The sequence below is a fragment of the Odocoileus virginianus genome, chromosome 2 (genome assembly GCF_023699985.2).
Source record: "Odocoileus virginianus isolate 20LAN1187 ecotype Illinois chromosome 2, Ovbor_1.2, whole genome shotgun sequence".
NCBI classification, from domain to species: Eukaryota; Metazoa; Chordata; class Mammalia; order Artiodactyla; family Cervidae; genus Odocoileus; species Odocoileus virginianus.
The window spans coordinates 97,454,498-97,467,559 of record NC_069675.1 but is presented as its reverse complement, the minus strand read 5'-3'; the positions used below and the strand labels follow the sequence as shown (position 1 = coordinate 97,467,559).

At 61.3% G+C, this 13,062-nt stretch overlaps 1 protein-coding gene across 16 annotated transcripts in view; it reads right to left on the bottom strand.

Moving 5' to 3' along the window:
• Positions 1–993: 993 nt before the first annotated feature.
• The window catches only part of NTNG2 (netrin G2), a 73,505-nt gene continuing 61,436 nt past the window's right edge, over positions 994–13,062 (bottom strand). For 14 of the 16 annotated variants that reach the window (XM_070454855.1, XM_070454868.1, XM_070454863.1 and 11 more), the window contains 7 exons: positions 12,428–12,454; positions 11,317–11,454; positions 8,052–8,126; positions 6,231–6,338; positions 4,628–4,795; positions 2,655–2,789; positions 994–1,990 (listed from right to left, as the gene is read on the bottom strand). In XM_070454855.1, the coding sequence (XP_070310956.1) occupies positions 1,755–1,990; positions 2,655–2,789; positions 4,628–4,795; positions 6,231–6,338; positions 8,052–8,126; positions 11,317–11,454; positions 12,428–12,454 (887 nt within the window). In that variant the 3' untranslated portion in view covers positions 994–1,754. The remainder of the gene's footprint in view (positions 1,991–2,654; positions 2,790–4,627; positions 4,796–6,230; positions 6,339–8,051; positions 8,127–11,316; positions 11,455–12,427; positions 12,455–13,062) is intronic. The other 2 variants (XM_070454874.1, XM_070454877.1) reach the window with 2 other exon arrangements.

Genomic DNA, 13,062 nt, shown 5'->3' with positions numbered 1-13,062 from the left:
AGGGCCTGCTGTTTGGCCCTGAGAGGCCCTGAACACATTTTATATCCCTTGTGGTCGTGTTGTATCTCTTGTCATCTGCAAGGGCAAGCTTCGGTAGACTCCGTCTGAGCTTTGCTCTGGGGACTTGCAGGAGGAATGAACACAGTTTTATGTTAAACGTCCCAGCCTGGAAAGATCGGCTGCGGCCAGAGGGTAACTGCAGGTGCGAATCTTCCGAGGCGGCTGGGAAGTAAGCAGGTGGCCAGGGAAAGTCAGACCTTCTTGAGAAACAGCAGGGAAGTCCAACTCCCAAGGACCAGAGAGAAACCAACAGGCACCTCAGAAGCACAGGGCTAAGCTGAGGGACCCCTTTCTTCCGAGCTTCCTTTCACAGTTCCCAGGCTGTCCCTGGTCCCCTTGGCCATCCCGTTACTGATGCTCGGGAGGGAAAGAGGGGAGATGAAAGGGGAAGATTGTGGGCTGTGGGTCTTTGTCATTCCGCCTCCCTCAGCCTGTGCCCGTCTTGGAATCTGGCCACCAGGGGGCGCCGGAAGGCCGCGGCCCCAGCTGCAGACACTGGGCCTGAAGCTGAGGGTCCAGCGGGCCTGATAACCTGCTCCGACACCGGTTTATAAATAGAATCATCGGCGTCCAGCCCTGTTCCCCGCTCTGCCAGTCCCTTCACTGGGACTTCTCAGCAAATCCCTGTCTACCATGTGCTTTTAAATTTAAAGACAGTTAAGGAAAAGTGCCAATACACTTTGGATTTTTTTTCTTTTTAGGGAAAGGAGGGAGACAACCTCCCAAGTTTGGGGAACATCGGAGGTCACTGCAGGGCCAGGCCTGGCCACATAGTGAGACAGCTCTGCTGGCCACGCCTGCCTGTCATTCACAGAGGGGCCTGGGGAAGGGACAGGCCTTGAGAGTGAAGTCGTTTCTTTAAGGCTTTTCTGTGGGTTCCCCTTTCACCTCCACACTTGCTGGGTAAAAAAAGAGCAGAAAGAACACAGGCCCTGGAGGCAGCAGTGAGCAGATTCTTTACTGTCAGATTATACACCATCAACCACCCACCATGGTGACCAACATCCCAGCCCGGTCCCTCCTTCATAGGGGCAGTTAATACAAACAAAAATAGTTCTCTACAAAAGGAAGTGTCCGGCCCTCCCAACCCTCTGTCCTAACTGCGTTCCCCCAGACAGTGAACTCCTTGGTCACCAGACCTCTGGAAAGGCCTGGGGTCTGGTGGGTTGCAAAGGAAAACCAAGACCAGAAAAGAGAATCTTCAGCAACTAGAGTTGTAGGCAACTGGACTTTGGGTCCGCTGGCTGGTGGTGAGCCAGGGACAGGCGTTGGGGGTGTTTGCAACAGTCGTGTGTGTGGCAGGAGGCAGAATCTGAGGGTGTGGGGTGATCAGCGTTTCTCCCCACCCTCTGTCTCACCGCCGGCAAAAAAAAAAAAAAAAAAGGAAAGGGGCGGTGGGTGATATAAAAGAAAAACTAAGACCAAAATCGCAGGCCGCTGGGGCCAGGACCCCACAGCGTCCCCCGCTGCAGTGCAGGGTCGAGGGTAAGTGCCACTGGGGGGGGGGGGGGGGCGGGGACGGGGCGGGAGGACTCTGCTGAGTAGCACCTGGGAGCAGCTCAGGCCGCACCCTTCTCACCGCCAGGCCTCGGACGCCGGCCCCCGGGGCCCCCCGGCTCTCCGGGCGAGGGGCGCAGGGCGCGGCAGGGCGCGCGGACTGGCCCCCACCCTGCCCGGGGTGCCCTCCGCGGGGCTCAGCAGTCCAGGCGGGCGGCCAGCCCCAGCAACAGCAGGCAGCCGAGCAGGGTGGCGGGGCGCGGGGCAGCCCCCGGCGCGCGGTCGCAGTCCAGGCCGCCCTCGGCGTCGGCGGGGTCGCAGCGGGGCTGCTCGCAGCGCGCGCCGGTGTAGCCGCGCGGGCAGGCGCAGCGCTGGTTCTGCACGCAGGTGCCCCCGTTCTGGCACAGCAGCTGGTCGTCGTCGCACACGTTGGCTGCGGGGCGGAGGGGCGGTTAAGGCGGGCGGCGGTCTGGTCCACCCCGAACCTACCATCACCACCCTTGCTGGAGCTTCTGCGACTGGGACGTGCGAATCCTGGGGGAGCGGCCGGGACCGGGCGGTGTTGGAGGCTCAGGGCGGACTTGGTGCGAGCCGTCCCTGCGGTCATGGTTTCAAGGGCGGAGCCCTGGCCCCTGCCTCCCTGCCCTCCCCGACCCTGCCGCCGGGCACTGGCCTTGGTGGTTCTTCAGACGCACCTGCTCTCCCGCATCCAGTGCTTAGCAGGTGCCGGTCCAAGTACCTGGGGCGCCCTTCCACCCTCTTCCCGTGGCTAACATCGGGTCTCCGCCAGCCCATCACTTTCTTGGACAGCCTCTCTTCCATCAGGCCCCGCCCACCACCCAGACCCCGCCTTTGACAACATCAGGCCCCGCCCACCCACGGCCCTCCACAGCATCAGGCCCAACCCACCTACTGGCCCCGCCTCAAAGCATCAGGCCCCACCCACCTACAGGCCCCGGCAGCATCAGGCCCCCGCCCAGCCACTGGCCCCGCCCGCAGCATCAGGCCCCACCCACCTACTGGCCCCGCCCCGCAGTTTCAGGCCCCGCCCCGGGCCCCACAGCCCCGGGTCCTCCCACGGGCCGGCGCGCACTCACGGTAGCAGCCCTGGCGCCAGTAGTGCGTGGGGAGGCAGTCGTCGCACTTGGGCCCCGCCGCGCCCTCGCGGCACTCGCAGAAGCCGGTCTCGTTGCACCGGTCGTGCACGGAGCCGATCTGGTTGCAGTTACACTCTGGACCGACAGTCGCACGGCGAGTGATCAGGGTGACTTGTGGGCGCTGTCCGCACGGACCCACCTCGCCAGACCCCGCCACCCTCCCCATCGTATCTCTGCATCTGCGGCTGGACGGTGGGGTGAGGCTGCCTGGGGTGTCCAGATCGCGAGGGAAGACGGCAATTCCTCCCATCCAGGCAGCCCCTTTCCCTCTTTGTGGCCCTGGCGCTATGTGGCCTGGGCCAGCCCTTTCCGCTCTCTGGGCCCGTCTCCCCCGCTTCTGTAACTGGGGCTGGCGCTGATCCACCCCAGCTTCGAAGAGTGGTGACTGACAGGTGGGCGGGGCCTCATCGAGGCCACCTGACATCTGACCCGCGGGCTGTGTGACGGGCAGGTGTAGCGGGCATCCACAGCTCTCCTCCAGGGCCTCCAGCCTCACCCTGCCCCTTCCCAGTCTGTTTCCTGGGGCCTCTGCCCCCTGGGGGAGGCAAACGCCCCCACGCGGGGTGTCCTTGTCGCCTAGTGCTGGGCCGGGGGTGGAGGCAGACAGGCAAGGAAAAAGGAGGTGCTGGGGGCGGGGAGGACCTCCTCTAAGCGGATCCAGAGGCCCCTCCCCGTCCCCCGCGACTGCTCATGGGCTGCACGGTTCCCTTGGGATCACTTGAGAGCTGATGGAATTATCTGAAGGCCGCTGCCATAATTCAGACTGACAGCTGCAGCTTTGGGCCGGCCTGCTGGGCGGGGCACGGGCAGTGCGGTTCCCCAGGGCGCTGGGCATCCCCGAGCTGAGAACTGGCCTCTACAGGAGACAGCGTTCCAGTCTCGTGGGCGCCGGTTGCAGGCCATGGGGCCCACTTTTGGGGTTGGCCTGCCCCTGCCTGGGCCCAGGCCCTGGGCCTGGCTCCTTGTAGATTTATTTCCTTCTTTACTGCAAAAGCCAGGCCTGGTGCAGAGGGTAAAGAAAGCAGACCATTTGCTCACTGGGGGGTGGAGGGCTTATAAAGCACAAGAGAAAATTCATTTGAAGAAAAGCATCAGTTCCCCAAGAAGGGTTGGAAAACCCTTGATCTGATCCATCTCCCACTTTACTAACAGGGAAACAGGCCCAGAGAGGGGAAGAGAATTGCTGAAACGCACATAGCCTGGCTTCGGAAGATCCTCCTGGAGGAGAAAATGGCAACCCACTCCAGTATTGCCTGAGAAATCCCGTGGACAGAGGAGCCTGGTGGGCTCCGGTCCACAGGGTCGCAAGAGTCAAGCACAACTTGGGGACTAAACCACCAGCACCGCACAGCCAGGCAAGCCCTAGGCCCTGTCTTTGGCTCGAACGCGCGGTTCTGAAACTCCAGTGCCTGCGGGGAGACCCACATGGGGAGCTTATCAATAGAGCAGATTCTGGAGGCTTCTGCCTTTAGAGATACCCAGCTGGAGTGGGCCCTGGAACTGGAATTTTCCCGGATCAACACTGAATATTCACTGGAGGGACTGATGCTGAAGCTGAAGTGCCAGTTCTTTGGCCACCTGATGTGAAGAGCCAGCTCATTGGAAAAGGCCCTGACGCTTGCAAAGATTGAAGGCGGGAGGAGAAGGGACTGACAGAGGATGAGATGGTTAGATGGCATTGCCAACTCAATGGACATGAGTTTGAGCAAACTCCAGGGGTTAATGAAGGACAGAGAAGCCTGGTGTACTGCAGTCCGTGGGGTCGCAAAGAGTCAGACAGGACTGAGAGCCTGGACAACAATGACCACCACCAGGCTCCCCGGGGGTTTCAATGCAGGGGTCTCCAGACTCCATCTAACGCTGCTCTGGTGCCCTGCGCCCCCGTGCCCCCCACATGCCAGCCGAGGGCTCACCGATGCACACGTTCTCGTCGTCCAGCTCCGCAGAGCCGTTTCGGTAGTAGCCCAGACGGCAGTGCTGGCAGTGCTGGCCCCGTGTGTTGTGCTTGCAGCTGACGCATGTCACCACGTTCAGGAAGTCGATGTAGCTGCAGCGGTTGGAGTGGCCGTAGCACTCGCAGTCTGGGCCGGCAGGGCATGAGAAACACCAAGGGTCAGAGGGCAAATGGAGACGGTGCCTTCCTGCGCCCCTCCCCCATGCAGTCAGGGAAACTGAGGCGGGGGCGGGGAGGACCTGTCACAGGAAGGTGCCCCGGGCCTCCAACGCTCCTGTACCATTTGGGGAGAGATGGTCTTGCTGGCTTTGAACCCGAATGAGAACTAGCATGGGCCCGGCCCACAAATTCCCACCTGGCCCCGTGGGCAGGGCAGCAGGGAGAGCACGTGCTAAAGCCCTGGCTGGGTAAAGCCCTGGCTGGGTACCAGGGTGAAGCGCTCTCCGGAGGGATGCTGGGTGATTAGAAATGATCCATGCAGGGCGGATGGGTCATGCCACCAGCTGGTGAGCTCAGGGAGGGCGGTGCCTGGGTACATGGCGTTCACCACGCTATCCCAGTGATTCAGTGAAGGGTAGACGCATGCATGTACGCCAGAGGTGGAAAGGACCAGGAACTTCCTCCCCGTGCTGCTTTGGAAGATGCTTCGAAGGAAATAGCCACCTTCAGGACCCCTTCCCATTAGCCTGAGCTGTTCTGCAGATGTGCTTGGCAGCAGGCCGCCTGCTCTGGCATGACCCTGACAGCGGATGCTGCCTTAAGGCTTGTGCCCCGAGAGTCTCGCCTTGGCCTCCAAGGCCAGCCCCGGCCCAGCCTCTGACTCACTGGAGCCACCTGTGACCCCTAGAGGCGAGGCCCCCAGGGATTGGAGGTGGCTCCCATGATGTCATCGAGGGGGCAGAGTTTGGTGAGGAGGGTCACCTTCCCTGCCACAGATGGGGGCCGTCCCTTGGCACCCCCTCCTGGGGTGCAGCACCCCCTTGAACAAGGAAGGGTGCCCTCTGTGGGACACTGTCTGTGTGTCTCTAGGGGAGCCACTCTTCCCTTTGTGACGGCAGGGGGAGGGCTGACCAGGCGTCAGGGCCAAGGACACGGGAGGCCTCGGAGAAAAGAAGCTCTGTGCTGTGCCCAGGAGGAGTTGGGTGGCATTCCCGCCCCATGGCCTCCTGTTCCCGTCACGTCCCTCCAGGGACAGTGAGAAGGTGAGACAGCCTCCAGGTGTCCAAGGAGCGCTGTTGGTGACCCCGTGTCCCCAATCTTGCTTCCACCAAGATGAGCCCCTGGGCCACACCTCCCAGGGGAGCCAGGACAGGCTATTTCTGGCAGCTGTTCTGCCTGCCCTGTGCCTGCCCACTGTGTTTCTGACTCCTGCCTGCCCCCAGCTCCCTTGGGGAGGGAGGACCGGAGGGGAGAAAGGCTCCATCTCACCGTGACCCAGCTACTCTGGGAGGGTTTTCTGAGCCGGGCATCACTGGTCCTCATCTGGCACTTTTTTTTTTCCAGTGGAGGTAGGGAGAGAAATGCTGGAGGAGGGCTGATCCACCCCAGGGCCTTCCTCTTACCTTCGAATTCTTCAACAGGCATCACTTGAGGAGATTTGGGCCTGAGCTGGAAAAGTTTGGAGGCCTTGGCAGGGGTGGGGGCGGGGGCAACAGTGGAGGTGCCCGCAGCTTGGAGAGATGAGAAACAAGCTCTTTCGTCAGCCGTGGCCCAGCTGCCCAGGGCGGCTGTCTTTGCCCAGATAAAGCCCAGTAGAGGCTCCCAGGGTGCCCTGGAAGAGCTCTGGAGCAACTCTGTCACCTGCTCAGATCTGATATGACACAGCACAGCCAGTGGCATGCAGAACCCGGCGTGCCCTTGGTCCCCCCTCGGAGACCACCTACCATCAATTCGGCTGGATTAATCCTCCCACGTTATTCTCTGACATCTCTATGCTAAACATTTTGCTGAAGCTGGACGGTTCGTTGAGTGGTTGAAAAACACCACTTTGGACACCCTGAACTATTGCTCCTCTCCGGACTTCTGTGAGGGTCAAGTCCAGAGTGTGAACCTGGCATGCAAGATTTGGGCATCTCCCTTCCTTTCCCAGTGGTTCAGTGGTGAAGAACCTGCCTGCCAATCTAGGAAAAGCAAGAGATGCAGATTCAATTCCTGGGCCGGGAAGATCCCCTGGAGGAGGAAATGGCAACCCACTCCAGTATTCTTGCCTGGAGAATCCCATGGACAGAGGAGCCTGGCGGGCTACAGTCCATGGGGTCGCTCAGACATGACTGAGCGACTGAGCACTTCCTTTCTGAAGCAAGCTCCCTGCTCCAGGCAGGGCGACTCCTTTGCCTTCCACTGGCCGGAGCCATCTAGCCAGCAGCACAGACTGCCCAGAACCCCAGCCCTTTATTTGTGGGGAAGCATTCCACGGTCCCTTCGGCTTCTCCCTGGGAGGCCGTGGTGCCCCAGTCGGCCCAGGGCCAAGAAGTGATTGCTCCAGCCGGCTCCCCATCGCCGGAAGGACGACCCCGGACTCAGATTTCCAGGTTGCGGGGAACCGCAGACCCTCCCCAGTTGTGTCTACCTCCGGAACCACTCACCAGCAGGGGGCGCGCAAAGCCCTGCTCACCATTCACAGCCGGCGGGAGGGAACTGGAGGTGCGGGAGGGGTTGCCGCCGGAGCCAGGCATCAGGTCCTACCGTCCAGGGAACAGTGAGCGGGGACCAGGGACAGCGTCCCATCGTGGAGACTCAGGCAGACCCTGTGTGCTTCCTGGGTGTGTCCACTCTAAGTGCAAACGAGCCCTCGAGCCCACACCAGTTTCTTTCCAATGCAATGGGAGAATGAGGCTCTGGGCTTGGTCTCAGCGCGACCCCCCAAGCCCTCCCCAGGTCCCGCTTGGGGAAGCCACCGCTCCCTGGCATCCCACCGCCGAGCTTTTGCCGCAGCTGGTCCTGCCACCTGGAAGGCTACCATCCCCCTTCCCCTAGAAGCGACTTCATGGACTGTAGCCCCACCAGGCTCCTCTGTCCATGGGGTTCTCCAGGCAAGAATACTGGAGTGGGTTGCCATGCCCTCCTCCAGCGGATCTTCCCGACTCAGGAGCCAAGCCCCTGCAGGAAGCCCTCTCTGACTCTTGAGCCCCAGGGCATTATTGTTCTCAGGACAGGGTCTCCACTGGGCTTGGGAGCCCTCGGGGGTTGGGGTGCAGGACTGCCAGGGGTCGGGTGTGATGACGTCACACTGGCTAAGTAGCTGGGGTTGGGGGTGCGGAGTAGAGCTCCAAGGCCCCTCCCCTCCGCCCTCGGGGGGCCCCCTGCCACCCGGGGTTCCCACCCCATGGCCCTGATCCCTCCACTGCAGAGTCTCAGGAGCACCCACCCCGCCTCCCCCATACCTTCTGCACTGGAAGACACCTGGGGCCAAGGGGCGCTTGCCCAGAGCGGGGCAGCGGTGGATGGCCTGCTCCACTCTTGGGGGAGAGAAGAGGAGAAACCAAGTCATGCGAGGGGCTGGGGCTGTCCCGGGGACCTCCTGAGGCATCACCCCCTGCAGGCGCCTTACAGAAGCAGCACTCTAAGGAGCAGCTCTGTCTACAGCGGCCAAATGGAACTGGGTTCAAATCTATAGGAGAGGCAGCATCTATGCTAAGGCAGCCTGTGAAGGGCGCAGGGATGCTGGATGGAACAGGGACCCCTGCCTGAGAATCTGCATACTTTGGACAGCCCTTTCTTCAGTGGGATCCCTCATCCTTGGAGCTCCCTCCCTGCGTGGCTTCCGTTCTGAATGAAGGCTGGAGTTAGATGGAGTCCTGTATCGGGGTCTCTGGCCAACGGCTGTAAAGGGCATGTGTGTGTTCTGGCCAAGACACCAAACATGCCCAGAGAAGGTCCTTGAAAGCTTCCGGTCCAACCCCAATCCAGCGACCGGAGCATCCTCCCTGAGCCCTAGATTGGGCCCATCTTAACCAGGGACCCCAATATGAGTCAGCCCCCAAGTGCCACACTGCCCTTCTCTGGGACTAACTGGACCCACAGTAGGCAATGTGGGCAGGGCTGGCAAGACGAGAAACTGAAGAATCACTCTGCGCCGAATTTCAAAGGACAAACCCAGAGGGACAAGGGGAGAAATCGGATATTTTCCGCTTCTTAAAGGGATTACGCGTGATGCCAGTTGGTGGAGAAAGAGAAAGAAAATCTACCAGCTAAAAAGTGCGGGGGATGTTCCAGCTGGGAGCCGGGAGCCTCTGGATGTGAAATTGACATTTATGGGATGTTCAATGAGAAGAGGCCTCGGGACTCAAATTGGCAAGGGCTTAATTAGGGCTGCGATAAACCCGCCCTGAAGGCATGGTGCTTTGCAGGCTCGCTCCCGCCACCCCACCACAGCCACGCTAGGGACAGGGTTAGTGGTCTTGAACAGCCTCTCTGCCGGCAGCCCCCGCCCTCAGGACAGCTTGACAGCAGGGAGAGACATGCGGGCCAGTGGTCCACAGGCCCAGCTGGACTCGGGCCAAAGAGCCCGAAGCACCTGTTGGGAGGCACCTGGAGAGAATCAGGACCTTTCTGGCGGCCTGGGGGTGGGGAGACTGGACTTTCCAGGGATGCACTCAGGTGTGCCGGCAGAGCCTTCTCAGAGTGACTCGTGTTGCTTGCCAAGGCCAGATGGATGCCCGTCTGTTCCTTCAAAACTGGGGAGCTGTGCAAACTTGGCCTTAAAGGCAGCACCACCTCACAGCTCCCCAAGGTCTCAGGACGGTGGCTTTGGGCAGCTGAGCGGGCAGGAAGCGTCAGGGGTCAGTGAGCCCCGAGGTCAGGACCTGTCTTGTTTCCTTGAGCAACTACGTCTTTCTTTTGAAAACAGCTTTATTGAGGGATCATTTACATAGCATAAAAACCCAGCTGCTGCTTCCTAACCGTTAATATCCTCACCTGGGGGGACTAGGAAAATCCCAGTCCTCATTCTCAGGGCTGCGAACCAGGAATCCACTACAAGCCCTAGCCCGGGAGGCACCCAGTCTCCACCCGCCACAGTGAATGTCATTATCAGTGGCAGGGGGTGGGGGGCATCATGGGGGCCCAGGCATGGGCTTCAGGTCCTAGAGAGGACTGATGACCCCTAAGCCATGGGCTGCTCGGGACTGGGCTTCCAGCCTAGCCCTGGGCTCAAGAGGCAAAGAGGACCCTGACATTTCTGGATGTCCAACAGTCCAGGGAGGGAAGGGTGGGAGGGGTGCCTCCTTCTTCCACCAGAGTCCTGGGGACCCTCACGATTCACACCTCCCCTCATCCAGGTCACCGGCCTGACTGACGCTCTCCTTAATTCCTAGCTTTGCAGTTGGTACCCCGTGTCCCGCGTCAGAAGCAGCTCCAAAGATGGAGTCCGGGTTCCTCAGTGTGCGTGTGCGTGTGTGTGTCTGGCCTCCCACCCAGAGAGATCACCACCTGCAGGCAGACATGGCACCCACCACGACCATTTTTGGTCCTGTCTGTCCATCACAGACTCAGCAGAAGAAAAAAAAGTGCGAAGTCTCAGGAGGCTGGCCCAACTTACATCCGGAGCCTGGGCTCCACCCAAAGAGATTCCTGGGCCAGGAGGCCAGCCTGAAACCCTCGGATCTCCCAGCAGGCCCCTTCCCCCGCCCCACCCGGGCAAATGCCTCCGGTGGAGAAGGGAGGGGGACAGAAAGAAAAGACATGTGGTGTGTCAGCCTCTGGTCCCGTGGAGGAGCTGGGCGCGGGCACTTGCCCGCGGCTGGGAGAGGGCTGAACCCCATCCCCCACAATAAGCTGAGGCCAGAGAGTCGGGGGCCCCTCCCCGCTGACAGAGGGGCTTCTGCCCACTCTAAATGCCACCCCCTCAGGGGTCCGTGAACATAAGAGAAAGGAAGGGTCATGGCACTGCCCGAGGAGTAAGGAGACCCCCACCTTGCCATCTCCTCATTGCAGGGGGGGTGGGACAGGGTGGGGGCGCACAGTGGGGACACCCCACCCTGGACGATGGAACCAGGGACCTTGACCACATCTCCCTGTTACCCTTGGGGGAGGGTGAGTCCTTTCAACTCCTGGCACTCCCAGAAGGCAGGATTTGGCTGGACTCCCCCAGGGAGACCAGAGGGCCACCCCAGCACCCAAGCCTCCCACACACCCCTGGCTTGGCCCTGCCCCGCACTCTGCGCCCCCAAAGGCCCAGCAGTCCACAGTCTAAAAGCCCAGCTCAGAGGTTGTGCAGCTCAAGGCAGCAATCCCCTCCACCCTGCTGATTTGAGGAGTCTGTTTGCTCAGCTAGCCCTGCCCTGTCTATCTCCTAGGGGTCAGCCGCCAGGGGCAGGGCCAGGGGGCTGGCATGGCTGTAGGGGCAGGGCCTGGGCTGGCTCCCTGGGCTCTCTGGGTGACGCTGAGTAGTGCCTAGGGAGGGGGGCACAGGAGGAAGAGGGCCCAGGGGCTTGCTGCAAGCTCTGGGCGCCCCGGCTGGACCCCAGCGACAGGAGGTCCAGACAGCCTGGAGGCCTCCAGGTGCCGTGTTCTCGCGACTGTGGATCTAGCATCCCCTACTCTAAAAGCCAAGCCCCTGCCCTCCCCAGAGCTGATACCCCCACATTGCAGAGAAGGGCAGGGACTCGGGGCAAGAAGTGGGGAAGGGCAGGGCAGCTGGGCACCCACCTGTGGGCTGTAGGGTGCTGGGGGCCCCGGGGGCCCAGGCAGTGGATGCTGGGGGGGTAGGAGTGGCGGGGTCCCCCCTAATGGCCGCAGTGGCCACAGGGACTTTGGGGACACGGTCTTTCCGGGACCTGCTGATGCCTGGTGAGAGATGAGAAAAGCGAGAGAGGGTACGGGTGGGGGTCAGTGGCGGGGGGCCAAGGCAGACGAACAGCTTACTATTCCACTGGGGGGGACCAGGGTCCCCTCTAAATCCAGCTTCCTCTGGCCCCTCTCTGCCCACTGGTGTCCCATGGGGGTTGAGTTTGGCCCCAAAGAGCCATGGCGGGGGGGTGGGATGGTGCCCCTGGAAGCCTGAGATTTGGGGTCTGCCGCTGGCTGGCTGTTTGACTCTGGCAAGTTCTCTCCTGCTGAATCTGAGAGCAGATGGCAATACCCACCTGGGGGTGCTGATTGCAAGGATGGAATGAGATAGTATGAGGATCCTGCTTAGCTGATGCCCGGCACTGTGCATGTTTGATGATGATTTAACAATAGTCAGTCAGTCACCCCCTCCCACCCTCCCTCACATTCCCTGTTGAATCTCTGGGACGCCCGGACCCTCCTTTAGACAGTCTGACTGCTCTGGGGCCTGAGCTGACCTGGACACATGGGGGTCTGGGTCACCTCCCCCAGCCTCCCTGCATCTGGGATCCTGGTTCACCTCGCCCAGACTCCCCACAGGCAAGCAGCTGCCATGGTGATAGCTGTGGACTGCCCAGAGGGAGGCCAAACCCCGTGATCAGACTGGGGTGGCTTCTGCCACCGGTCAAGGAAGGTGACCCCCATTCTTGGCTGGCAGGAGTGGGAGAAGTGGGGGTTCCCGGTGGGGGTGGGACAAGGGGATCTTTCCAAAGCAGCACCAGTCAAGAAGCTGGAGGGAAGGGCTTGTGAGACAGGAAGGAAGGAAGGAGGGCGCAGAAGCAAATGGATCGGAGGAGGGGGTGGACCTGGGGAGGGAAGGACAGGAAAGTCCCGTCTTTCCTCTCCTGCTCTTTCCAGGACGTGCAGAGAGGCTCGGGCACCAAGGGCCCCAGGCACCTTCCCCAGATGGGTGGCCCCAGAGTGTACTTACTGCCGACGGCGGAGCCCGCGGCGGCACCTGCGGAAAGAGGGGCGGTCACAGCAGAGTAAGGAGGGGGTGGCAGGGCTGGGGACAGGAAATCAGGGGGGCAGGGCACCTCACCATGCAGGGACTGGGTCTGATTCTCCACTATATCCTCACCCGTGCCTGCGAGGGAAGGGCTGCTCTGAGCCCATTGAGTCTCGGAGCTGTGACTTACCCCATCAGGGGACCTGCTGATAAGCCTCTGCTGGGAGCCTCACATGCACCCTTCTCATCTGACTTTAGACTCTCAGGTCCTCCAGTGCAAGGCAAAGAGGCGGGAGGTCATTCTCTGGGGGGCAATGGGGTGTCGGAGAACATGAGGGTCCCAGCCACAGGGACAGACTGGTTTACTGGAGGCTCTGATGGAAGCTGCCACAGGGGGAAGCTGCCGTGCCTGCTCCCATCTGGGACACGCAGGGATGCCTGCGGGGCTGACGGGAAGGTGATCACAGTGGCTGTCACGTGCTGAGGGCTTTCTGCACGTGGGCCCATGCTGAGCACCGCCCCCACCCGGGCCATTCAGGGCTCAGGGCTTTCTGGTGGCTCAGATGGTCAAGAATCTGCCTGCACTGCAGGTGACCCAGGTTCGATCCCTGGAAGAT